Here is a 27,730-nt window from a genome sequence, read left to right as displayed (position 1 = left end):
TTTTGCAGCTCCCTTCTTCTTTTTTTTTTTTTTTTATAAAAATATAATGTATATTTATCCCCAGGGGTACAGGTCTGTGAATCGCCAGGTTTACACACTTCACAGCACTCACTATAGCACATATCCTCCCCAATGTCCATAACCCCACCCCTCTCTCCTAACCCTCCCCCCTGCCCCCAGCAACCCTAGTTTGTTTTATAAGACTGAGAGTCACTTATGGTTTGTCTCCCTCCCAATCCCATCTTGTTTCATTTATTCTTTTCCTACCCCCCAAGCCCCCCATGTTGCATCTCCACTTCCTCATATCAGGGAGATCATATGATAGTTGTCTTTCTCTGGTTGACTTATTTCACTAAGCATGATTCCCTCTAGTTCCATCCACGTCATTGCAAATGGCAAGATTTCATTTCTTTTGATGGCTGCATAGTATTCCAGGGTGTGTATATACCACATCTTCTTTATCCATTCATCTGTTGATGGACATCTAGGTTCTTTCCATAGTTTGGCTATTGTAGACATTGTGCAGCTCCCTTCTTGACCAAGGGTTGTTCTAAGCTTCATCTAAGAACATACTTGTGTTGTGTTGTATCACGTTGTGTCTAAAAAGTTAGACTCTTTATAAGCTTCCTTCTAATAAGTAACATGGGCCAATAACTATATCCAATGTTCTTTTCTAGTCATAGTTACCAAGTCTATTTTATTTTATTCCTCTCTCGTCCCCAAATTAATGGTGACTATCTTGAGTAGAAAATTCAACCTTCATAGAGGAGAACACAGGCAGGACCTCTGTGACCTCAGCTGCAGAAACTTCTTGCTAGACATGTCTCCAAAGGCAAAAAAGACCTATGGGAACTTCCTCAAGATAAAAAGCTTTTGTGCAACAAAGAAAAGAGTTGAAAAGACCAAAAGACAACTGACAAAAGGGGAGAAGATATTTGTAAATGACATACCAGATAGAGGGCTAGTATCCAAAATCTATAAAGAACTTATCAAACTCAATACCCAAAGAACAAATAATCCAATCAAAAAATGGGCAGAAAACATGAATAGGCATTCCTCCAAAGAAGACATCCAAATGGGCAAAAGACACATGAAAAAATGTTCAACATCACTTGGCACCAGGGAAATACAAATCAAAACCACAAAGTTATCACCTCACACCAGTCAGAATGGTTAAAATTAACCACTCAGGAAATGACAGATATTGGCAAAGATGTGGAGAAAGAGGAACCCTCTTACTTTGTTGGTGGGAATGCAAGCTGGTACACCCACTCTGGAAAACAGTAGGGAGGTTGCTCAAAACATTGAAAATAGAGCTATGCTATGACCCAGCAATTGCACTCTTGGGTATTTATCCCAAGGATACAAAGGTAGAGATCCAAAGGAGCACTTTCACCCCGATGTTTATAACAGCAATGTCCACAGGAGCCAAAGTATGGAAAGAGCCCAGATGTCCATCAGCAGATGAATGGATAAAGAAGGTGTGGTATCTATAAGCAATGGAACACTACTCAGCCGTCAAAAAATGAAATATTGCTATTTGCAATGATGTGGAGGGAACTAGAGGGTATCATGCTAAGCAAAATCAGTCAGAGAAAGACAATTATCATATGATCTTGCTGATATATGCAATTTAAGAAACAAAACAGAGGATAATGGGGAAAAGAGGAAGAAAATAAAACAAACTGAGGGTTGCTGGAGGGGAGAAGGGTGAGGGGAATGGGATAATGGGATGATGGACATTAAGTAGGGCATGTGATATAATGAGCACTTATATAAAACTGAGGAATCACTGACCTATATCTCTGAAACCAGTAAATCATTATATGTTAATTGAATTTAAATAATAAATAAATAATAATAATATACACAGATATCATTCCACTTGTATAAAGTTTAAAAACTGGAGGGGCACTGGGGTGGCTCAGTGGGTTAAGCCTCTGCCTTTGGCTCAGGTCATGATCTCAAGGTCCTTGGATTGAGTCCTGCATCAGTCTCTCTGCTCAGTGGGGACCCTGCTTCCCCCTCTCTCTCTGTACCTGCCTCTCTGTCTACTTGTGATCTCTGTCTGTCAAATCAATAAATAAAATCTTTAAAAAAAAAACTGGAAAAATTAATGTGTGATATTAGAAGTCAAGACAGTTGCCAGCTCTTGTTTAGGAGTCGATGACTAGGAAAGGCATGAGAAAGGGCTCTGGCTGTTAGTTATGTGTATTCAATTTGTAGAAAGGTATCAACCCATATGATGCTGATTTGTACATAAATATAATACAGATTATATTTCAATAATAAGTTGTAAAAAAGGAAAGGTAGAAGTGAAAAATAAATAAGTAATAAAATAATCTTGCTAAAAAAAAAAAAAAGAAAATTCAATCTTGATCTAACCTTTGCTACAAAACTGAGTCACCCTGTTCACCTGAGAAGTCCCACTGAGTCTTTGTTGTTCAAAAACTTTTGTTTTCATTCCATCTCTTTCTCTTTGAGTCTCAGAAGCTGTAAGGGCTTTCACCCTTTCAAGGCCCAGGGATTTCTCCCTCTCTCTGCCTGCTTCTCTGCCTACTTGTGATCTCTCTCTCTCTATGTCAAATAAATAAATAAAATCTTTAAAAAAACAGAAACTTTTTGAAGGGCTGCAGAGAAATAAGGAGAGGAGAGTTAAAGTTGACAACAATGATTTAGGCTTGAACACAGGAGTTAGCAGTAACTGAGATGGGGAAGACCATGGGAAGAGCAGGGCTGAGAAAGAGGAATATCTGAAGCTCAGTTATACACATGTTAAGTTAAATATGCCAATTAAATATGCAAAAGGAGATGTCCAATACATACTTGTCTATGTTGGTATAGAGTTCAAGGGAGAGAAATAAATTTAGAAATCATCAGAAATAAGATGTTTAAGAGAATCAAGGCCACATATTAATGCTTTATACTAAAATAAAAAATTTTCAAATTTTATATGTATATTTTATAAATTTTTAGTATTTTATACTCTCACCTAATAGAGCAACCGACTTAAGTTTGTGACTTTTAAGTTACGTTTAAATTTATAGATAATATATCGACCTATTTAGGAGAACTTTAGGCTTATCAAATTTGTAAGTTTAATTTATTAGCTATACATTGTTTAAGTACTCAGTAAGATTTTGTTAAATCTCTTCAATGGTACTGCAACTGAAGTACTTAAGAAATAAATATACTAACTTTACAAAAACAATTTAAAATGTCTGAAGGTGCTTAATTGCCAAGTTTGTAAACAGAACCAAGTATTACTCTAAAACTGAGTGTTAAAACCCACTTAATTTATAGACAAGGATTTGTAGGCTGAATTTAGAAGCTCTCAAAAGAGCTAGATCTTTGAATCCATAACTTTAAAAAGGCCAACAATATTTTTTTAAAAATCCAGAGTAAACTTCTAAACATTCTCTGCAGTATGAATTGCTGCCATCATAGTCATAAAAACTGTCAACAATCTAAGTAATACATTTTTGACAGGTTTCTGCTTTTTGAAAATAAAGTACTTGAATATTGGTAAAATATTTAGTATTATATGGACCAGTATTTCTCAAACTTTTTTTGGTTGTAACTCACAGTAAGAAATGTATTTTACATTGTAACACAATACACACACACACACACACACACACGTTACATTGTGTTACAACGTAAAATACATTTCTTATTGTGAGTTACAGCCAAAAAAGTATATATATATATAAATATGTATATATAATTTACATGTATTATAATTAAACAAAAAGTTCCCTGAAACATTCATCTTACTACTTGAGATTAACTTTGATAAATCTACCTTTAAGTACATAGTACATAGATCATAACACATAATTTGAAATATCACTGATCTAAACTAAGGCCAAACATTATCGGATTTAGAAGCAAGTAAATTATACTGTGTTTAGAAAACTATAATTTAACAAAGATACGCACGTACTAGGAATGCAAATTTCTCTATTGCTTGGATAACAGTTTTAAACAGAAGCTTGCTGGTGAGTGTGTAACCGTGGTAAACAACAGGCTCATTTCGTGATCCGTCCCAGCAGTCAATTTCCAGGCAACGGCATCCTTTCACAAGGGCACTAGCAAAATTTAAGCAAAATAAACTGTCATTTCTGGACCATTCAAAATGTATGCCAGAGGGTCAAAATATCCCAAAGACTATTTGTGATTTTGCAATAAATGTATAACAGAATCCATAAGAAAGACAAGTAGCTGTGTTGAACTGAGCACACTTTTCCTCTTGTTTTCTGTAAGCACAGCCTGACCTGGAAGTAATATGAGCCATTCCTAGTTCCATCACCACCAAGATAGAGCAGTGTGTTGTGCTATGGGCTCTGAACCCTTTAATTTCTCCGTATTCCTTATCCTCTCATTCTGACTAGGGCAGGAACTAAAATTTCAGTCTCATAAAAAATGTTTGTTAGCTATAATTCATGATCAAAAAACATTTATTGTGTCTTTATTAGAAAAAAATGGGAATTCTGGGGATGTAAGAAAACAAGCAGCAAGCAGACATAAGTGATGTCCTAAAATACAATCCTGGAAGAGAAACTGAATGAAAAGAGAGCTGACTTGATACATCAGGATTTTAGAGTCAACTGTCACGTATCGGGAAGTAAATAGAAGAAGACCCCTGCTACACTCAAATATCTTTTTTCCCAGAGAAGACCAAGTTAACACTTGTTTTCCAAGTATATTGAGTTATCCCACTATATCTAGGCCAGTGGTATTCAGTCAGGACAATTTCACCTCCTAGGGGACATTTGGCAATGTCTGCAGACACTTTGGGTTGCCATAACTGGGAATGGAAAGGAAATTTGCAACTGGAATTTAGATCATAGAAGCCAGGGTTACTGCTCAAATTTCTACGATTCCACCGCTCCACCATAGCAAAGAACGATCTGACCTCATATGTGAAGATTTGAAAAACCCTGCCCTAAGCCAAAAGAGGAAAAGGGAGTGTGGTCCCAACACCAAGTACCTGAGAGAAAATCAGCAGTCCTCCAAACAGAAGCAAAGGAGCCATATGAGAAAATAGAACTTTTAGAACTAACACTTCTTGGGGAATCAAATTTAGTCAACTTTCTAAGGATATGACTCAAGCAATATTAAGGGACAAGTGTTAATGGAACAAAGATAAAACAATTATGACCCCAAAATCCAGGTGCTGAATTCAGAAAATAGCGAGATCTTCTGCTCCTTTGAAAATAATACAGATGAAAGATGGAGGGAACCCGAGGAGGCAGCATTAGAGGGGAAGGAAGCCTCGTCTATCCTGGAGGCTTCACCAAAACAATGCAAAATATAAAATTAAATAATTAAATTTTTTTTAGTTTTTTTTGAGGTTTGTTTGTTTTTTAAGACTATTTTTTTTTAAGTGTACATGGCTTTATTCAGGCACATAGTGATACACTATAATGTAAAATTTCAGAGTTTTGTTCATCTGCTTATTCTTGTTTTGGGGGAATGACCTAGTGTGCTCTTCAAAGAAAATGTTCTTTACCCATTAATATTTCCATGGATGAATTAGGTGATGATCTGATTTATGTACAAGTCCTAAACTGGGTTGTATCTGTAGAATTCAAAATGAATGTAATGCTCATCTTGTAGATTTATTTACATATTTAGATTTTAAATTGGAAAAGAAGCAATAACTATTTGTAAACTTTATTAATTGCCATTAAAAAATATTTGCATTACTCTCCGCTTTGTTGATTGTCAAAGTAAATTATCTTGCCTTTTTTAAACTGCTACAAAATATCAGTCCTCTGGGCTGTTACCAGAGAATAATCTTGAACGTTCAGCTTGGAAAACAAAAAAACTACCAAAAACCAAACTGTGAAAGAAAACTTCCCATGAAGGAAAACCCAAATAATACTGGTTCTTGCTACTTCTCTAGATAGCTGTAATTATCCTTAGATCAAGCCAACCTTTACCAAACTGCTTATTTCCACTACATGGTTTGGTCCCCGGCAAAAATGATTTGAGTGGATTTCAATGTGTCAAGCCAACTCCTCTTATTGGAGGACATGTAAAAGAAAGTAGTGTCGGGGTGCCTGGGTGGCTCAGTGGGTTAAATCCTCTGACTTCAGCTCAGGTCATGGTCTCAGGGTCCTGGGATAGAGCCCCGCATCAGGCTCTCTGCTCAGCAGGGAGCCTGCTTCCCTTCCTCTCTCTCTGCCTGCCTCTCTGCCTACTTGTGATCTCTGGCTGTCAAATAAATAAATTTAAAAACCTTAAAAAAAAAAAAAAAGAAAGAAAGAAAGTAGTGTCTCTCCCAATGGTGTTAGGGAAGCCACTTTCTACTATTTCACACTGAGTCACCTTTTTGGAAATGAATAATAGAAATTTCTCTGTCACTCAGTTAAAAAAATCCACTTAAATAAGTTTAAGGGGCTTTTCATGGATTAAAGTATTTAATTCTATAAGGTAGTTAATATTAGTCTTCCTCTTTCAGAGATGGGGAAGTTGAGACTCAAAGAGGTTGTAGCAGTCATAATTAACAAAGGAGGGAAAGAGATGAAAGATCAGCCCCAGAAACTTTGCATTAATCAATCAACATTACATTATTCTACCTCTCATGCATAGAGGAATTTTGAAAAACTTGCATTCTAAAATTGTATCTTCCACAAGTGGGTGGAAGAAGTATAATTAAATTTAAATACAATTAAATTAAATTAAAATTTAAATGTTTAGCTGGGTGGAACATTTTCTTCATTCAAAAGTAAATGTTCTGCATTGCTAAATCAACCCAACTAAAATGCATATTTTCTCATTTTTAAAAAAATTATGAGTAGAAATTTCTGTGGTGAAAGGATAGCTATGAATTGGGTTATCCTTACAGAATTCTCAATGGATACACTTCTGAGCTCATGAATTCATGTGTTTACACAAGATTTTACATGCGCCAAGCCATGTTTTATTTGTGAATTTGGTATTATCATGGAATTATGAGCTATCTTTTCCACCCATGATTTCCTTAGTTAGTATCAAGCGGTCACATAGCTTTGATATATTGATCAATCTATATATTGATGACTCCCAATCCTATTTTTCTAGTTTATATATTTCTTCTAAGTATACTGAACTGTCTGACCTAGCCCTTTAACAAAGAATTGGTATCTTAACTAAATGTGGAAACTATTACACTCTTGCTTTTGCCTCACACCCTAGAATGATCTCATCAGGTTTCTCTATCTCTGTCAATAGCATCATCCTATGCTAAGTTTTCAGGCCAAAAATCCTGATAGTATTCTCTTTCCCTTATATCTCCCTTCAAATCACCTAGTAAGTCTTTCTGGATTTGCCACCTTAACATATTTCAAATTCAACCACTGATCTCAACAGCTCCCTCATGAATTCATCATCTACATAAACATCAACAGCTGCACTGCTCCAGTATCTTCTCCAGTCATCATCTACCTCCAATCCTACACCATCAGTCTTTCCTGAACAGTAGAAAGTGAATTAAATTATGACATCATTTTAAGGAAAACCTCTCCAATGACTTCCTAATGAAACTGGAATAAAATCCAGTCTCCTTGCCATGGCCTCTAGGACCCTCATGAACTGACCCTATCTGCTTCCTCAAACTCATCTCCCTTCAGTCTCCATTCGTTTCCACACTTGGAGGCAAGCCATACTTGTTTTCTCTCATTTGAATATGCCTGCGCATTTCTTATTTTTTCTACTTAGTGTGCCCTTTCTACCAAATATCTCTGAGGCTTCCTGTTGATCATCACTCATACCAAACTAGATCACCTCTTGAGAAGTCTTTCTCAAGTAAAACCCTAGAATGCAAGTTTTTCAAAATTCCTCAAAGAAGTCTTTCTCAAGTAAAACCCTCCGTTACTTTCTCTCACATTACCCTTACCCTCTCCATGAGACTCATCTGTCCCTGAAAATACCAATCTGCCTACCTGCTTATGATGTCTATTCTCATGAACACATAAGCTCTGAATTATTCACCAATGTATTCTCAGCTGACAGCCTAAGCTGAAACCTGGTATTAACAGTGTGATACACTGTAGAGTGCAAAGTTAAAGGTGTAGCATAGATCATTTAATCTATGTAAATCATTTGACATATAAATCTATCTATTTAATCTATAAATGCTAAGGTATATAATTTATCAATTTATGCATTGCCTTTACTTGTAGCATCGTGCCTTAATGTCTGGGAAATAACGTTAAGCATATTTTTTTAAATCTAAGATATTTTGGTGAAATAAGATAAGAACATTCTTCTTCATATGGTTTCCTATAAGAGGTACCCAAATTATTCAGGAAACCTCAGAGGGACAATAATCAGGGAATGGAGGTCAATAAGCAGAACTTGAAGGAAAATGTATGACACTAAACCATAGAATAATTATAGAGCAACCCAAAGGTTGGCTTTCCAACATATTCACAAATCAAAATTCCTTTTTCCTATATTTTTGTACAACAACCATAACCTTCTTTTACTGTGAATTACCCACTTACTGGAACTTCCAAGTGCTGTAAAATGTAACGGATATAAAAATCAAAATAAATACCTTATATATCCCCAAAGGTCACTTGGTCCCAGTAACTGGTCAGATACCAAGTATGTATTATGTGAACTTGAAATAAAATAATCATTTAATGGATGATTCATATCTTGATAAACTTTTCCACAATCAGTTTTAAATATTAGACATTCAGGTGAACCCATGTATCTTATAAAACCTTCAAATGACATCTGGTGTGCTCTCTTAACTAGAAAAAATAAAGAGATGCAGAAATATCATTAACTATATAAAAATACATCTCATTAACTATATAAAATATCTGTATAAATATCTGTAAAATAACTCTATAAATATCATTAACTATAAAAATTACATCTGTAGTAGAGCATGTTTCTAAAACATTCATTTAGAATTAATATTGACACCATTTCTAATTTTTCTGTGGAAATAATTTTTTTCTAATGAATACCCCTAGTTCTTCTATATCAACATTCAAGTAGAGAGTGTATTATTTAATTCATCTCTGATTTTTTTTAAAGATTTTATTTATTTATTTGACAGAGATCATAAGTAGGCAGAGAGGCAGGCAGAGAGAGGGGGAAGCAGGCTCCCTGCTGAGCAGAGAACCCGATGCGGGGCTTGATCCCAGGACCCTGAGACCATGACCTGAGCCGAAGGCAGAGGCTTTAACCCACTGAGCCACCCAGGTGCCCCCATCTCTGATTTTTTAATGTTTTAAAAATACATACAAGAAAATACACATATCATAGGCCAACAAATTTCCATAAGCTAAACATCTAGATAAGCAGCACCTACCTCAAAGAACAAAACATTGCAACATCCCAGAAGCTTGCCTTCTGCTAATTTTTCACTTTCTCCCCGCTAACTCAAGTGTATTCAGTGGTCTGACTTCTAATCACCTAGCTTAGTTTTCTCTGTTTTTTGTGCCTTAAAGGAATGAATTCACACAGTATGTATTTTTTGTGGCTCATTTATTCTGCTCAATATTGTTGCTATGATTTATTCTTATAGTTGCAAATAGTTAGACATTGTTTATTCCCATTGTTGTATAATATTCCATTGTGTGAGTACACTACAATTATTTATCAGTTCTATTCTTGAGGAACAGCTAGATAATTTCCAGTTGGAGGCTATTACTAAGAATGCTGCTGTAAACAATCAGTACATGTCTTTCATTGCAAATATGGATACATTTCTGTTGGGTACGTACTTATGAATGGAATTGCTGGATCATTCACGTATTAGCATCTCTAGTAAACTGTCTCTGAACTTTTATACCATTGACATAATATTACCAAAACTATGTATTTAAGCAAAACACTGACTCTGGAATCAGATAGTTTTGGTTAAATCTATTTACTTCTTACACATTAAGCATGTTACTTAACTTCTCCCTATCTTTGGAATGATGGTAATCATAGCTCCTATCCCTATATGTTATTTACATAAATTAGCTCTAGAAATGCTGGTTGTTATTATTATTTTATTGTTCATAATTCAGTTTGTCTCAAAATGACAGGTGGTGTGAACATTCACTTTAAACTAGAGAGTGATCCTTGGCAAAGAATTTTATTTCTGGGAGTTTATACTATATAAATAGAGACTCAGACAAAGATTGATGTGCAGGAATGCTCACTCACACTAGCATTTATAAATAATGCTAAAGCAAAATAAATGGGGAAGAAAACAAATTAAGGCTCAAAATATGATACAGTACTAAGCAGCAATTAAAAATAATGTACCAGAAAAAAATACAGTGACAAAAGTAAACATTTATTACTTCATTAAAGTGAAAAAGCCAGCATTCAAAATGCTATTACAATTTTGGCTTAAAAAATGAAAGCTAGAGGAGAATACATAAAATGTTTAGAGGCATGCAAACTCTGCTTGAAAGACATGCAAATTTAGGAGTATGGGAGCATATGGGCAAATGCATCATATGTTGTAATAGTAAAGATTTGCATAAATTTCTTCTTTTTTCTGGAGCTGTGATTGCTTTATAGCTCTTTTGAACTACTGAATAATTAAGTTAATATCTTTGATAATGGGATAGGAAAAAAAAAACTCATTTTGTGCCCTTAAAAGCTACCAGATTGAGATGAGAGTTAATCTAACAGATATTTAAAAGCCTCAGTTGGTACACATTGCATACAAAAGATTGAGGAGCCAGCAGCATTTGAGACTATCCAATCATAATTCTAATTGCCCTCAATAAGTGATCAATAAGCATGTAAATGAAGCACAAGGTTTTGTGTGTGTGTGAAAGTATCTGAGGCTGAGGGAGGCTTAAACGATGAAATAGATGAATTATAGTTAAAATGCAAACACAATTCCAAGATGTCACTTCCACCACTCCATTATCCTTTTCTATTTTTTAGATTTATCAACTGCAGGTAACTGTGCCAAAGTAATTTTTTTTTTTTTTAATACTCACTACTACATCAGTGCTACTCAAAGAGCTTATCTGTGGACTGGTTGTTTCCAGCCAGCAGTTGCATAAAGAGCTTGAGCCAAAACATAAATCAATTCACTACTTCTTTAGATGAAGTTTTTGCTATTAAAAAAGCAAGTAGTCATCTAAACTCATCATCCATGCTTAGTGATATAGCTGTTTTACATCCTGGTGCATGCTCATTATCTTGTTGCAAACCTGCAAAAATTTTAATAGTGATCACACCAAACTCTTACTAGTACAGCATTCAGTCTTACCACTACAACTCTCCAAACTCTTTTCATGAAAATGAATCATGGAGCCCAAATCCTAATCATGATCTGCAAGACAGTCGTGATTTCATCCATCCAATACTTTTCTTCACTTGACCTCAGAAACTTCTCCCATTTTGTCACATTACGAATTTATTCTCATCATTTCAGTTTCAGCTTGAAGGTCACATCCTCAGAGTGGACCATTCTAAACACCCAGCCAGAACTAGTCTTCCTGGGTTGTTTATTTTCTGTCACTCACAGTATAGAGCATTCTGTGCAATCAGGCTTTTAGATATTTATTTATTGTCAATCTCCCTCACACTCTCATCATTAACATAAGATCTAGTTTGCCTTATTCTTCATAAGGCAGTATCCCCAGTCCCAGAAGCAGATTTGGTTGCCACAAAGAGATATTTGAATAAGTCATGAATATATGACTCAACGAAGAAATTTTTGATTTTGTTAGAACCATATTATCATATATTAAACACTGGTACATTAACTAGCTTTCAAAGGCAGAACTTGAACTTTCATACTTCCCTTGCTAAATAAATATTCTGAGCTATTTTATTAATTTGTGTACAGCTAAACAATACTTTGATGGTTTTTTTACATAATCATGTGGATATTTTATTACATTATGTGTTTATTATTTCATTTAAAGATAAGCATAAGTGGAAAAAATGTGAAGTGTTTTACCCATTAAAAAGTGGAAAGAAGATGAAAAATTATATGACTCATCATTAACTTTAATGGTCATTTAATTCAAACCAGATGACTAGGACACCTGGGTGGCTCAGTCGGTTAACATCTGCCTTCAGTTCAGGTCATGATCCAGCCCCATGTCAGGCTCCCTACTCAGCGTGGAGTCTGCTTTTCCCACTCCCTCTACCCCTCCCCCAACTTGTGCTCTCTCCCCCTCTCTCTCTCAAATAAATGAATCTTTTAAAAAATAAAATAAAATAAACCAGATGACTATATTCAAAAATGAAGGAAAAGTGAAAATTTTTTAATGTTTATGATATGTTATAGACAATTATGTGTATAAACAATGAAGAAAGTAATGATTTTATATTTTACTTTTTTCTTAGAATAGTTTTCACTTAGCTTTAATACTTCTATATATTTTTCAATAGTATAATGTATAAATATAAAAGACTATTACTTGGTGTTTAAGTTATTAATGAAAATGAAGACTCTTTCATCACAGTACACGTAACAGAATCTCATCTTGCTTTCCAGGCCTAAGCTCATCTCTAAACACTTAAGAGATATACCAAGTTTAAAAAAAAAAAAAGGAAGCTAGTCAATGAAGTAGGAAAGAATGTAATTGTTTTTGCAGTGCAATTTTCTAAAAGTACATATGTAATCACTAAAATATAGAAATAAAATTGTCAATATTTTACATTATCCAAAATAAATATGACCAATCCAAAAATTTCAATTTGATAACTGTAATTCATAGAAAAATACCTCACATTTAGATATTTGAGAAAACTTCGAAATGTAAGCATACCTTCTTCAATAGGCTCATATTTTTGAATGATCTCAAAAGCAGTATTTTTGGTCATGTCAAGTGCATACTGTTCTTGTATCAAAAATTGAAGCAGATTTTTCTCGAAAAGAAATTTCTGGTTTTCAGAATATGTGTTGAAAATCTCAATAATTTCTTCTCTGTGTGCCATAATTCGATAAATTGATCTAAATTCTTCTATGGTGATTCTTCCTTGCTTCAGCCTGTCATTAGCCTACTAAAAAAAAAATGACTGGTGGGTTCACATTGTGAATATAAAAAATACAGAAAATAAATAGATCAGTGTATTTGTGTAATATATTTAACAATTAATACTTGAAGGAAGATGAATCTTACACTGGATTCTTATCTCAAATAAAGTATATAAAACTGTATGAAATTATGCCAAAGTAGAAAAAGGTAAGTGAAAAATCACCACTTAAAACCTGGGGATAAAAATATATGTTTATAAAAATAAAAAATTTAAAACCCAGTGGCCATAGTGGGAATAGAAAAAGGTGTGGGAAATGATGAGGATTCTAGGTTGTTTTTCAATTACATGTTTCCTTTTTCTCTTCCACTCGCCTTCAGAACCTTCTTTTAGCCATGTGAGATGGTTTGTGATCCCATGCCACTGATGTGCATAAACATCAGAGTAAATCAGAGACATTCAAGGTCATTGTAAACTTCAGAAGCTGCAGGAGTGGTATTAGCACTACAGTAACTACAGTAGCTACGTAGCATCTTGAGGAAGTGGAAAGTACATAATCATTGATAATCACCAACAAGGTGGGTTCTGGTAAGAAAGAGTGGATTCACCTGGCTCTTCTGGAAAATTCATGCTTGAGCTTTATGAAACAGAAACAAGAAAGTGGGCTGTGTCCAGTTATTAAAAGCATCAGAAATACTGTGAGGTTCTGAGTAGGAAAACAGCTAGCAGAAGTAAAGGTGTAGAATAATTGGGCATGACCAATTGGAAGCAATGGAGAACAGCAGGATGGAACAGAGAAGTGCAAACCAGGTGGGAGGTAGTGAGTACAAACTAAAGAACAAGGATCAGTGAAGTTATGAACAGAGAAGTCACGAGAACTCAACGTATTAAAATGTTATATGCATTGAGGAGAGAAATCAGGAATGTCTATAGTTGGGGAACAGTTAATAAACAACAACCAAAAAAAACCTAGTAGAATCACTTACAAATAGAAAACTTTGGAGAGTAGGCTTTGCACTTACAAGGACCCTTAATTTCAAATGAAGCTATTTATTTATATTTTAACTTTCTCCTGATATTGCAAACAGCTTGAGTATAAGGAACATGTCCTGAAGGGCCATTATACTGTGGTAAAAATCTGACAATTTATAAACAGTTGGAGCTAACATTATATCCCTAGCCCCAAAGTATGTGGGATTTGGGACACATAAATTAAACTCTCTGAGCTTCCTGTTCTTCATCTGAAAAATGGGATTTTTCACTCCCTATGTCATCAAGTTGCTGTGAGGACTGAAAATATACAATAAGTGGTTGTTCTAGATATCAGTATATTGCTATGTCCTATCAAGTTCTGCTTCCTTCACATCATCCAGCCTATCGTCTCATCTTTTGCACTTTTGCTCATGAAATGAACCTCTAACGGTTCAACAGCAGAAGTTCAGTGGTAGACCAGGTGGTTGGATACGAGGGATCCAAGAGGCAGTCTGAGCTGGGAATCAAATATAATTCACAAAGGAATTATATATATATTATATATATATATATATATATGGAGCAGCACGAGGAAGCAGGGACTGGAATGAAGCCCCAAGTGCGAATGAGATGAAGATAAACTTGGCAGAAAAGCTGGGATCTGTTCTTGTCAAATTGGGCCCAGAGCTCATTCAATGATAATAGCACCTTAAAATTACATACGCTTAAATAATTCATTTTATCAATTATCTGAGTAGACTAACAAGATTCAACTTACTATTTTTAAATTCTGGATTAAAGCCAATGTCATAGAATTAAATTTATTTTATTTTAGCCCCATCCCACTCATAATTTGTTATAAGATCTTTAACAAACCCATAAAAGTCAAGTGTGCCTGTAATTCCTGCCAATTTGGTTATACAAAACTGTGTAAATTAAAAATTACAGTCCTACTAAGTAGCAGTATAAAATAAAATACATTATCCGCTAAGTAATGAAGGTTTTATTACTCTCAAGCAAGGTTTAAATTTGGCCATCTGACTTGTTCTGTTTTGTTTTTCCCAAAAGATCAAAGTTGTCCTCTGATACTAGAAAAAACTAGAGATGTAAAGTTCAAACAAAATTCCACAAATCCAAATAACTGCTCCTTGATCCAACCCAAAGGAGTTAACAGCCAAACATTAATTCAATTACCAAAAAATAACCACCACACCGAATAGGTCAAAATTATATTACTGAAGATGGAAAGTTTTAATTTTAGTGGAAAGAGAGAAGGAAAAGGAAAGCAACAGAAGTCAGTAATGAGGGAGCCCGGGTAACAAAATCAGCAGCAGGGGAAGCAGGAGAAAGGAAAGTGGTGAGCAAGAAAGACTCAAATCTGAGGACTGACACACATAATAGCAGCAAAACTGACAGAGTACCAATGTATTTATTTAATATTTCCCCTGTAGGAGAAAGCTGGAGCTCAGAAATCTTAGGTCAGTTGTCCCCGGCCCCACAGGCAGGGTAGAACAGGATTTGAACTAACTCCAAAACCACACAGAGAAACATCAGGAAGAAAGACATGTCAGTACACCATCATGCATATTGACAGTATATAAGTAGAAATAAATTGTGTAAAATACAAATCTGATCCCATTAACCACCTGTTAAATTGCTCACTAATTTCTTTTTTCTCTTCAAGACAAAACCTGAACTGTATCATGTTGGCATCCCAGGTCCTTTAAGATGTCTCTGATGGTGTCTGTTCTAATCCTTTTCTTTCTTGTACCTCACACTTTGGGTGCTCTGAATTAGTTACAGTATAAATACCAAACTGACTTGCTATTGTTTCTTCTGTCTGGAACACTTCTCTTTCACTTCCTAACCTACTAATTTTTACTAATTCTTAGAAAAGTATCCTCCTCTAGAAGTCTTCCCAAATATTCTTTTCTGTCTCCCCCAGGCCACATCAGATAGCCCACCTCTGGGTTTTTATAAGACTCTGAATCTTCTTCTATAATTAAGTTTATTACCCTGGAATGAAAGCTCCCCCACCCCAAATCCCTTCTAGAATTGCCTTGGATAGGAAGCTTGCCATTTGTTTCTTATATTCTTAGTACCTTAAAGAACAAAATAATGCCTGACAGAAGGTATTAAGAACATGATCTATCACCTAAACAATTTTATGATTCTGCTGACATCTGTGCATTTAATGGGATAAAGAGTTGATATATCCCTAAACCTAGGAAGAACAGGGAAAGATATTTTTAAATATATATTACTAAAAATATGCAAAATCTCGGGCCCCACTTCAGGGAATACTACAGGTTTTAGAAATGTTACATATTAATCATTTATAAATACAGCATAAAATAAGAGCAGTGAAGCCATTTTCCTCTTGTTTAAAAAAAATTCATTAAGTGGTTAGTCTCTACAAGGCATTACAAAAAGAACTTTACCAAACAACCCATTCAATGTTTACATATAATTTAAAAATATATGTCTTACCTTAAGACCATGAACACCGTGAAAGTAGGTATTTTATCCTTTTTATTGCCAATGTTTAGTCCTGGACCTCCCCTAGCATAGCACATTAGTGACTATGTTTGAATGAATGATTGAAAACATGAGTATAAAAGAACATATTAAATTGATTCTATTGATATTCTGACAGTACGCTTTCAGAAAACAGGATTAAAGCTTTTCATGTTACCATTTTCCCTTGCTCAGTTTGCTAGTAAAAAGATGAGGTGTCACTTAAAATAAGTGACCTCACAAGAAAGTTGGGCTATCAAAACACAGAATTCACTTTTAAATTAAGATGAGGTGTTTCAAATTTGTCTCCGAAATTACACTAAAAACAGAGTATTCAAAATATATCACAGGAAATCGTATGACCTGCCACCTTTTCCCCCAAACTCTGACATACTAATTTAAACCGCTTAGAAACTCTATCTTCTATCTTCCCTTTCTTCCTAACTAAATAGGTGGATCAGAAATAAAATTGGGTACTAAAGATGTAAAGGCAACACCTTGTCAGTGCCTCTGTACGCTCATATTCCAGAAAAGGAAAGCTGACATGAAAGTATTACAATGGAAACTTTATACACAACAGAAAAAGGAAGTTGGGCAATTCTTCTTGGAGACAAAAGAGGGTCTTTATAGAAGAGACAATCCTGGAACTGAACTTTCATTGAGAAGAAAGAATGGTTGCCTGAAAGTGAGGAGGAAAAGGGTTATTCTAATAGTTGGGATCAGAGCAAGTAACCACATGAAAGCACAAAACAGGAGTGTGATTAAAGAAGATGTTAGTGAAGCTGCAGTGAGTGATAAGGGTGAAGCCAAAACTACATCCTAGAGGCCCTTGGATTTCACACTGAGGCTCTCAGACATCATTCTCAACCAGAGACTGACTGATGAGCTATAATGAGGGAAATCCCATAGTTTTTTTTTTTAGAAAAATCATTCTGGCAGCTAATATACAAGGTAGGATTAAAAACAAGGAACCAGGGGCGCCTGGGTGGCTCAGTGGGTTAAGCCGCTGCCTTCGGCTCAGGTCATGATCTCGGAGTCCTGGGATCGAGTCCCACACCGGGCTCTCTGCTCAGCAGGGAGCCTGCTTCCTCCTCTCTGCCTGCCTCTCTGCCTACTTGTGATCTCTCTCTGTCAAATAAATAAATAAAATCTTTAAAAAAAAAAAAAAAAAAAACAAGGAACCAATTTATAGGGCTATTCAAATTTTAATGGACGTGTCAATTACCAAGGGACTTGCTAAAATGAAGAGTCAGCTTCAATATGTCTGATTCTGCATTTCTAACAAGCTCCCAGGGGATGTCAGAGGTACTAGTCTGAGGAACACACTTTGAGTAGAGAGCAGTTGGAGACCAGTTGACTTGTTCCCATTAAGGTGGTAATGAAAGTCTTTGAAAGGCAATAAGGTGGTGACTCAGGAAGCTCCAGAACTCACATCCTCCCATGGACATGCCAAGTCTACAACTACATATGGGACAGTTCCCTCTGCAAGAAACCCAAAAACTAGTTCATTGAACTTGCCTACATATTGGGCAAAGGAGAAAAAAATCTGTATCAAAATAGGGCAGAGAGGCTGAGACATAATCTGTCCACCAACGTGGACACAATCAGTCCACAACATGGTGACATATAATTGGGAGAGAACCCACAACTCTCTGCTTCTCCCTGAGGAGTGAGGGCTTTGGACCCAACTTCTAGTCCACAACTTTTAAGACTTCCACCAGAGAGGGAGGCTCCCAAAACACCCAGCTCTGAAAGCCAGCTGCAGCTTGTGTCAGCAAGATCCACAAAGACACACTATTTACAATAGTAAATAGTTCTTAACAGTTCACAAGGACTCAAGGTGGCTCTCCTTCCAGAGTCCAGCACAGGGATAGCCAACTACCATGTAGTTTTTCCCTGAAAGAGGCCTATATGCTTATCTTAAAAGCTACAGCCTGAGAGTCATGCTTCTGATCCAACACAGGTGTAGGAGCAGACGGCAATCTTCCCCGAAGACCAGGAAAGCCCGCAGGTACCATCTTCATGTTTTCTCTCCACCTCCCTCCAGATCACCAGCATCTCCCTTGAAACAAGCTTGTGCACACATCTGACACCCAGCTTTTATGGCTGCCACTCAAGGGATGAAAATCCCTTGACAGCCTGGATCTGATAGCCAGTAGGGTTTGTGCTCACAGGTTCAGCAGAACTGTGGCAAACAAAGAGAAAATCCTTGGCCAGTTGTCCCCCTGGAAATTGGTGCAGAGGGATTTGATAGAGACACTCACTTCCAGTCTTTCTCTGAAAGAGGTGTATGTATGTGCTTTACAATCTGCCATCTGGGGGATCGGGCTTCTAATTAGCCCACATGTGGGCGCTGACTGGGATCCTCCCTTTTGGAACACTGATAGGTCTTGGCACTCCCTCAATGACTGGGAGCCACTAAGAATAAAGTAGGCTGCTTGGACAAAGTTTGAGAGCCAAACAAAAGCTAAGACTGAGCTGAGCAGTAAGTATGATCTTCCAAATGAGGCCACTCCTTCAAAGGTAGAAGTGGCTGTTCCATCTAATGCACAGAAGCTAACACAGAGAGTAAAAGAAGATGAAGAAACAGGAATATGTTCCAAACAAAAGAACAAAACAAATAGAAACAGACTTACATGAAACAGAGAAAAGAGATTTACCCGACCAAGAATTCAAACAATGGTTCTAAACAATATGAAGATTACTCAAAAAAATTAAAAATAGAACTAACTACCATATCATACAACAATTCCACTTCCTGATACTTATTCAAAGGAAATAAAATCACTATTTTGAAAACATATCTGTACCTCCATGTTTATTACAACTTTATTTACAATGGCCAAGGCATGGAAGCATCCTAAATGTCTATCAATAGGTGAACTGAGAAAATATGAATAAGATATTATTCTGTAATACTAAAGAAGGAAATTCTATAATTTGTGACATCATGGATAAACCTTGAGGCCATTATGTCAAGTGAAATAAGTCAGAGAAAGACCAATACTATATGATCTCACTTCTATGTGGAATCTAAAAAAAAAAAAACTGAACTCATACATAACAGAGAACAGATTGATGACTGCCAGAGGCAGGGTTGATAGAGGTGGAAGAAATGGGTGAAGGTGATCAAAAGGTACAAACTTCCAATTATGAGATAAATAGTTCAATATAGATATATTGATCTAATATATCTACATATTATGTAAGATATATATTATATAAGATATATATGAGAGATATATTATATGATATATATTAATTATATATTATATAAGATAAATAGTCTAACTATAAGATAAATAATTCCAAATATAAGATAAACAAGTACTAGAGATAAAGTGTACATGATGGCTAACATGTAGCCATCTAAGACTGATGTAACTAACACTGACGTCACATATATAATAATAAGTTCTGGGGATGTAATGCACAGTCTGGTAACTAAATTAGCAATACCATATTGTATATTTGAGTTATCTTAGAAGATAACTTAAGCTAACCTGAGTTATCTTAAAAGTTCTAATATGAGAAAAATAAATTTGCACCTATGTGAACTGATGGCTATTTACTAAATTTGTTGTGGGAATAATTTTTCAATATACACATATATCAAATCATCATGTTGTACACCTAAAGCTAATATAATCTTGTATATCAATTGTATCTCAATAAAACTGGAGAAAAAAGAAAAGTTAATAAAATTGCTCAGAATAGTATATAAAGTAAAAAAAAAAAAAAGAAGAGAAAATTAAGAACTCAACTTTAAGATAACAGCAAAAGAAAAAATGATGACAGGACAGATGGAAAAGGAATGATTAGAAATTTTAAAAGAAAACTAGGAGAGAGTGATGTCTTAGAAGTCAGAATGGAGAGTAGTTTAAGAAAACAGGGATAAATAAAATGCAGAGAGAGCCTAACCATTGTATTTACCATTTTAAAAAATTGAGGTTTTCAAGGTAGGTTAAAAGGCACAATGTATTGCAATGAATCATTGGAGAAGTAGAGAAAGAAATGTGAAAGATTCTTTCAGTTTAACTGCTAAAAGAGAGAATGTAACATTTAGAAAAGGATATGGAGCTATTTGTTTTTGAGATTAAAAATAAGCTTCGACTGTGGAGGACCTACTAAGGTAAGAAATCATAAACTTGAGAGGGAACCAAACAAAAATATAAGTGGCTACGTTAACCCAAGTTGCAGATTTGTAGGGCAGAGGCGGCAGAGATACACTTTCCCTCCTCTCTCTACCTTTTAACTCTCAAACCACTCTACATTGTTGCCAGATTCATTCTAAAATTTGCACTATTTCCCTACTCAAAAATGTTCAATGGCTACCCATTGCCTATAAAAGTAAATACAAATTCCATAGCCTACCACTCAGGAGTTTTGTCATCTGGCCATGCCTAGCATTTGCAGCCATTTCTCACACTCCCTTCATGCATCCTACATGCAAGTCATGGTTCATTACCTTTTACTCCCCAAGCACTTCTCGCACTGTACCCTACACACTGCTTCTCATTCTTTAGGGACCAACAAGAATGCTACCTCTACAATGGCTTCTTTTATGGAAGCCCACGTTTGGGTCTCTGTCTCCTCAGATTCCCTGTATGTATTACCTATGAAATTTATTATAATCTGCTTATAAAAGAGTAATTTCTGCATTTCTTTTCCCTCTGATGAAAGACACCACTTTATTAATTTTTCACAATCCAAAATTTCTGACAGAATGCCATCTAAATCTACATACTATAGATTTAATAATGGCTATTAACTGCTTAGAGAATTTGAAAACTTAAGCCCAATAACAACATGAATTTTTAAAATTAAGAAGGATGTTATTTCATACTCAACTACAATCAAGAAGGTAATCTCAGGCTAGCAATGTGTGTTGAAATTTCCTATAAAACATATTTCCTATAAATATTTTTCCTATATTTCCTATAAAACATCTTGCATGCTACAAATTAAAGACAATAGTAAAGCAATAAAGATTTTTTAACAAAGAGATTAAAAAATCTTAGGGAATTGCTCCTCAAGTCATGACTCAATAATTAATTTTGTAAAATGAAATTTAAGAATATTTTCCTAAGGTCATGAAGGTACATTGTCTTTACTTAAATTTCATCATAAATACTTACCCAATAAGGAAATAAATTCACATCAGAATTTATGCCAGCTTCTTAAGAAATCAATAAATATAATGCAATTTTCTATATATTTTGCACAATTATGATTGTTATAACTTCACCTAATATTTATTGAGAGCTTACTCTTTGCCAAGCCTGCTACTACACATTCACAAATATTTAATATTCAGCACAATCCTCCAAAGTTAACTAGATCGGTATCCCCATTCTGCAGATTACGACATTTGCTCAGAGAAACTTCTGATTTGTCAAGCACTACACAGTTAAGATCTAGTGGAATAAAGAATCTCCATGCCTGTTGAGCTTGCCAATAACAACAGCCCTGAAACACTAGGAGATTTTGGTCACCAAAATGAGATTCATTATGATTCACTTTATTTTCTCTGGCTACAAGGTGTACCCATGAAGTGTAGAAAGATAAACATCAAAAGTTGAAGCAAAGCAGTCCACTGTTTAAGCAGCTTAATTTCTAGCTATCCAGAAAATTCAGTTGGCTAATACACCTTCCCTTGCATTCTATTTAATTAACATTTTAATGCATATATGACAACTTAGCCCAAGAAAGCAAAGTATTATTTATTAAAGGGCCCTTGGGGAATTACTTTAATAGATAAAAATTGCTGATCCAGATCATCAGCCTTGTTTATAGGCAATTTGTGCTTTAAATTATTTGAGGTCATTTGAAAGAGGCTTTGGGAAAATTCTAGGCAACCTCTGCCCCTCTAATTTTTATAATTCACGTTGTTTTCACAACCACTCCAAAAAGGTTTTGCTAAACAAAACAGACCTTCATTCCTGCCATGTCCAAATAATCGTCAGTTTCAATTAAGGAGCTATTTCTTTACTTGTTATAACTGCTGCACATTCTACATAATACTTGTAAATATGGCATGCATTCTACTCAAGTGCATTTCAGGTGCATATCTTTATTTTGCAGATAATTCAAAGCAACCTGATAATCACTGAGTAAGATTTATCATATTTCACATTTGATACAGATTTAATACATTACCTCTATATTATATTAAATGTGAATTTTATTGGACTAGAAAGTACATAATTGTTTCTCCCTTTGAGTGACACCACTGGGGGGAAATTCTATATGTAAAGATCTTGCACAAAAACTTGTGTTCTAGGTCTGGTATTAGACATGAATTGATTAAAGTTCTGATAGCTTATGGCAGCACAGGCTACTTGCATTCACCAAAGCAAGCTGAAATTCTTGCCTTTTACGGCAAGCTCTTAAGAAATATATATATATAGCTTTTTGAAGGACGTTTGTGTAATGAAAAGATAGTATCTCCTTCCATAGGAAAGAGTAGGTTTTCTGGGCGTGATAATAACACCCTCCTGGGCAAAGACAAGGCAGGCTTATGGCTCATAATAAAAGATGCGGTTTCCTTACGCTTGCAGTCCCTCTCTGGTAACACAATCCACCGCATATGCATGTGTGCACCGGCCCTCATCACATCACACTTTGGGAACTGAGGCTGGGAGAAATGGCACCAAAATGCTGATTCTCTTTCAATTGCTATTTTTGTGAGTAACAAGTTACTTTTCCCGAACCAGAAACCTGCCTCTGCCATCATCCATGAAATTATATCGGGCTAACTGATTAGCTTGCCAGTAGATAGCACAAGCTTCACACTTGGCAATAATAAAAACGTTTCAACATAGATTGTGATCTGGGTAGTCACTTTCAAAAAGCACTATCAGATTCAGGATTTCTCTCTTCCTAACTATCTGGATTGGCCAATCTAGTATTCACCAAGAAATCTTCCATCTTCCTAATGCAAAACTCAACTGAATGCTCGACTTTTTCTCTTCTAGTTATGATCTTTCCCTCCAACCTCTAGTGAAAGAATGGAGTCAGGTTCCCTCCCTACTGGTTCTTCTTCAAACAAAGAGAAATTTGGGCATGATTTTCTACTTTGAGGTGAATAAAATGCCATTTTTCTCAAGATTATTCATTCCTTCTATGAATTATTAAGATCAAATCCATTTACCATTTCATCAGTTGTATGATTTTGATCTAATCATATGACCAATCCTAATCTTATGTGAACATTCCTATATTCAGCTAATAGTGCTAAATAAATAATCTGGTATTATTTCAAATTTTATCACTAACTCATTTTGCCACCTACCTAAAGTCTCTCCTTCTTGATTATGAATATATTTAGCATAATTAATTGCTTTAATTCTCAAGAGATTAATTTTTCATAGGTATTTTCTGCAGAAAGCATCCAAGTAGCTATTGACATTTCCCTATATTGAATCAAGTCCTTCCTAGGGTGGGGTACACTGGGAGCAGATATCATCTCACCTTGAAAATAGATTTCACATGAATATAATTGCACGGAATACTTAATTTTTCAAGTAATTTGTAAGTTTTGTCTACGTTAATTTTTCCACCTCTAAATTCATCCCGAATCTCCGTCAAAAACCATGTATGAAGCACAAAAACAGAAGTTAAGGAAATTCTCACAGAAAATTATTAAGTACTTAAAATGCCTAAATAAGTATTTGATTTCTCTTCAGTTTAACATTTTTATTTTTAAGGGATAGACTATTTTGTGCTTAAGTGACAAGATAATTCTATGATATATAATATTTACAAGGAAACAAAGTAGGTCCTATTCTGTAATAAAAATATGAAAGGGCATATATAACATAAAAAATTACAAGTAAAGAAAAATATTGAGAAATCAAGTTATTATTGTGGAAATATAGTCTGTTTCCTGAAGACCTGGACTTGGGGAACAGCTGGGCTTCAAGATGTCCCTGTCACTTGACCTGTCTTTCAGCTTCACTTCCCTTGTTTGAAAAGTGGACAAATTAATACTTAAGAAGGTGGGGGCATTAAATGAATTTTTAACACATTATTGAACACAGTTTCTGCTACTGAGTGTTCAAAACATAGTTACCATTGTCTGATATTAGTTAACATCAGTTAATTGCCCAATTACACACATGCTAAAAAAAAAAAAAGTCACATTTTAAGTGCTATCAAAAAAGAGTTAAAAATGCCATGCTGAGTGTGTATATTTGGTATGGATGAAAAAACTAAAACAAGTTTACTTATCATATACAGATAACCTACAAAAACTAGGGCACTTCAATTTGAAAAACTATGGTTAAGATATATACGAACTTTATAAAATCATGAAAGGTGTTGGTAAAAAATGCTCAAAAATCCACTCAATTTCAGATTGTTAAAGCTAATGAAAGCCCTTAAATGTGAGGACTATGACTTAATATGGCAAAGCTCATGTTCTTATAAGAAAAAGACAGGAAGCTAGGAAAGTTCAGAAAAGCTTAGGACAGATGGAAGGAAGCAGTTTATACTTAAATGAGAGAGGCTTAACTTCAGGACTCTTTAAAAAGAATGAGAGGGGAATCATATATAACATAAGGGAATAAATCCAGAGAAAGAAAAGAGGAACAGAAATGACTTCTGAGTGGATATTTGCTCTCCATATTTTCATGACCTGTTGTTCCGTTTCTCCTCGCTTAGAAGTCTCTCCCCATTACGTGTTGTCACAGGTTCCAAAAATAGTTAACTCTGCCCTTTTGTAGTAAAGGAATTTCTTGATATTCATCAGCGGTTGCCTCTGCCCCTTTTCTAGAGAGAAAGCAGAAAACACAGTGGTTTGTGCCCTTGTTTTTTGGAGATAGCTTAAATCCCACAGAAACCGCATACAAGGGGTGCTCCCTGCACGTCACTGCCTTGGAAGTTTCTGGCTTATTACTGCGCTCTGACCAGCTTCAAAGCCTCAGTGTTTATAAATGCACCATCTACTGCTCTTTGACATTTTTCTATCAATAGCCTTCATATCTTGTTTTTATTTTTCCTATTTGGTCGGCCCCCCTGAAACTTTTCAGCATAATGTGCTTCCAGTGGGTTTGGGGCAAGTATTCTGAGGGACTGAGGATAAATCAATGCCACTGTGGTCCCCGAAGGTGGAAAGGGCTGCCAAACATGCTCTAGGAACTCTAGGCTGCTTCTCTAGATCCCTGGCAACATATAATGCACACAGAGACAAACCCCTTTTGAGGAAGGCTGTTCAGGAAGTTAAGTTCTTAAAATCTTCAAAATAGGTACAGCTGGTTGGCTGGGTACCACGCTGTCAGGTGACTGTCATGTTTTTCTTTGGGTCTGAACACCCATTGTGATATCATCAAAAGTTCCACACTTCACAGAGAAAGCTTCCTTATGACTTCATCAGGACACTCAGAGCTTGCCAGACAACCTGCTTTCATGGTTAGACATAGTAATCTTAAGCTTGAATGTTTAACACCTTGATGGGAAAGGTGTCTCATGGAATGTTTTCTCATCCTTTGAACACTCTTGATTTCAGAAGCTTTGCTTCTGCGGCAACGAAACATGTCACGTAGTACGCTGAGTAGGAAAGAGAAAGAAAGAGTAATTCGCAGACTGTTAATACAGGCTCCTCCAGGGGAATTTGTTAATGCCTTTGATGATCTCTGTCTGCTTATCCGTGATGAAAAACTTATGCACCATCAAGGTGAGTGCGCAGGCCACCAGCACTGCCAAAAATATTCTGTACCACTCTGCATCGATGGAAATCCAGTACTCTTGTCTCACCACAACGTAGTGGGTGACTACCGATTTTTTGACTACCAAAGCAAACTTTCTTTCAAATTTGACTTGCTTCAAAACCAGCTAAAAGACATCCAAAGTCACGGTATCATTTGGAACGAGACAGAATACCTGAGAAATGTTGTTCTGTGTGCCTTAAAACTCTATGTGAACGATCACTATCCAACAGGAAATTGCAACGTGCTGAGAAAAAGCGTGAAAAATAAGGAGTTCTTGATTGCTTGCATTGAGGACCACAGCTATGAAACAAGAGATTGCTGGAATGGCCTTTGGAAATCGAAGTGGATTTTCCAAATAAATCCATTTCTAACCCAAGTAACAGGAAGAATTTTTGTGCAAGCTCACTTCTTCAGAGCTGTCAACCTTCATATTGAGATCTCCAAGGACCTGAAAGAAAGCTTGGAAGTAGTTAACCAAGCTCAACTGGCTTTAAATTTTGCAAGGCTTGTGGAAGAGCAAGAGAATATATTTCAAGCTGCAGTCTTAGAAGAATTACAGGAGTTATCAAATGAAGCCCTGAGAAAAATTCTACGAAGAGATCTTCCAGTGACCCGCACTCTTATTGACTGGCAACGGATACTCTCGGACTTGAATCTGGTGATGTATCCTAAATTGGGATACGTCATTTATTCAAGAAGTGTGTTATGCAACTGGATAATATAAAGGATTGCTCCTGGTAATTGTCTCCGTCTGATTTAGTTGTGTTTCCTGGAGGGGTGTTGGGATTTTCCTAAAGTTGAGAAGCCACCAGAGGTGCTTATCACTTGAAAATGCAAGCTTAAGTTATGGAAAAGTGGAACAAATAATTTGAATCAGGGACTATTAACCAATCAGGCAAGAAAGGGGTGATGTAAATGTGTTTTGTGGTAGCAACCATCATAAAGCCAGAGATGTTTATTAGAACCTAAAAGAGCTCCATAGAATGTCGCACCCAGAAGTATTTTAAAGGCAGCCAAAGTTAAGACTGTGTCTGTCTGTTTGTCTGTCTGTGTGTAGGAATGACCTTTGACTTTCTTTGTAACTAGAGAAGGTATATAAATGAAGTCACTCTGCAAGTGATACCTCAGTTCAGTCCTACACGAGCCCCGAGACAGTGGGTTTCCATAAGTGACGTTAGTGTTGGATATTCTGTGAAACCAACAGATATCCAAAACCTACCTCACATGAAGGACTATTAATAAACTTGGATCCACCCCGATGCCTGCCTGTGCCCTCCAAGAAGTGGGATTACTCAAATCCCTGGGTTTTTCTGATAACAAACATGGTCTTTGAAAAATCAACTCAAAAAGCCTAACCTCTCAAGCTTATGTTAGTCAAATTCTTGTGAAGTCATCCCCATAAGCATTTATAAGTGCTTATTTCATGCCAGGCCCTGTGCTAAATAATTTGCACACAATTTTTCATGATTAGGCTGGCACTAGTAGTAACTCCATGTTACGTGAGATGAATCTAAGATTTCAAGTTGTTTAATTCATCCAGGCACACAGAAAGTAACAAGTGTGTCTGATTCTGCTTT

General features: G+C 35.7%; 2 protein-coding genes across 4 annotated transcripts in view; one reads left to right on the top strand and one right to left on the bottom strand.

The window, feature by feature from the left end:
- Positions 1 to 25,728, bottom strand: part of PLCZ1 (phospholipase C zeta 1) — a 47,623-nt gene extending 21,895 nt beyond the window's left edge. Inside the window, exons 1-6 of one of the 3 annotated variants that reach the window (XM_004755739.2) lie at positions 25,639 to 25,728; positions 25,060 to 25,215; positions 23,917 to 24,040; positions 12,747 to 12,978; positions 8,549 to 8,750; positions 3,947 to 4,091 (exon numbers count right to left, since the gene is read on the bottom strand). In XM_004755739.2, coding sequence (XP_004755796.1) covers positions 3,947 to 4,091; positions 8,549 to 8,750; positions 12,747 to 12,978; positions 23,917 to 24,040; positions 25,060 to 25,070 — 714 coding nt within the window. In that variant the 5' untranslated portion in view covers positions 25,071 to 25,215; positions 25,639 to 25,728. Of the gene's footprint in view, positions 1 to 3,946; positions 4,092 to 8,548; positions 8,751 to 12,746; positions 12,982 to 23,916; positions 24,041 to 25,059; positions 25,216 to 25,638 lie in introns of those variants that run through there. The other 2 variants (XM_045073339.1, XM_004755742.2) reach the window with 2 other exon arrangements.
- Positions 25,729 to 25,824: 96 nt separating this feature from the next.
- Positions 25,825 to 26,887, top strand: CAPZA3 (capping actin protein of muscle Z-line subunit alpha 3). Its single transcript, XM_004755738.1, has one exon. The coding sequence runs from the start codon at positions 25,978 to 25,980 to the stop codon at positions 26,875 to 26,877; it is 900 nt and encodes a 299-aa protein (XP_004755795.1). The 5' UTR covers positions 25,825 to 25,977; the 3' UTR covers positions 26,878 to 26,887.
- Positions 26,888 to 27,730: the final 843 nt, after the last annotated feature.

Source organism: Mustela putorius, unplaced genomic scaffold (assembly GCF_011764305.1).
Source record: "Mustela putorius furo isolate JIRA1106 unplaced genomic scaffold, ASM1176430v1.1 tig00537227_pilon_pilon_pilon, whole genome shotgun sequence".
Lineage (NCBI taxonomy): Eukaryota > Metazoa > Chordata > Mammalia > Carnivora > Mustelidae > Mustela > Mustela putorius.
The sequence above is the reverse complement of the archived record's forward strand: the minus strand, read 5'-3'. Positions and strand labels throughout refer to the sequence as shown.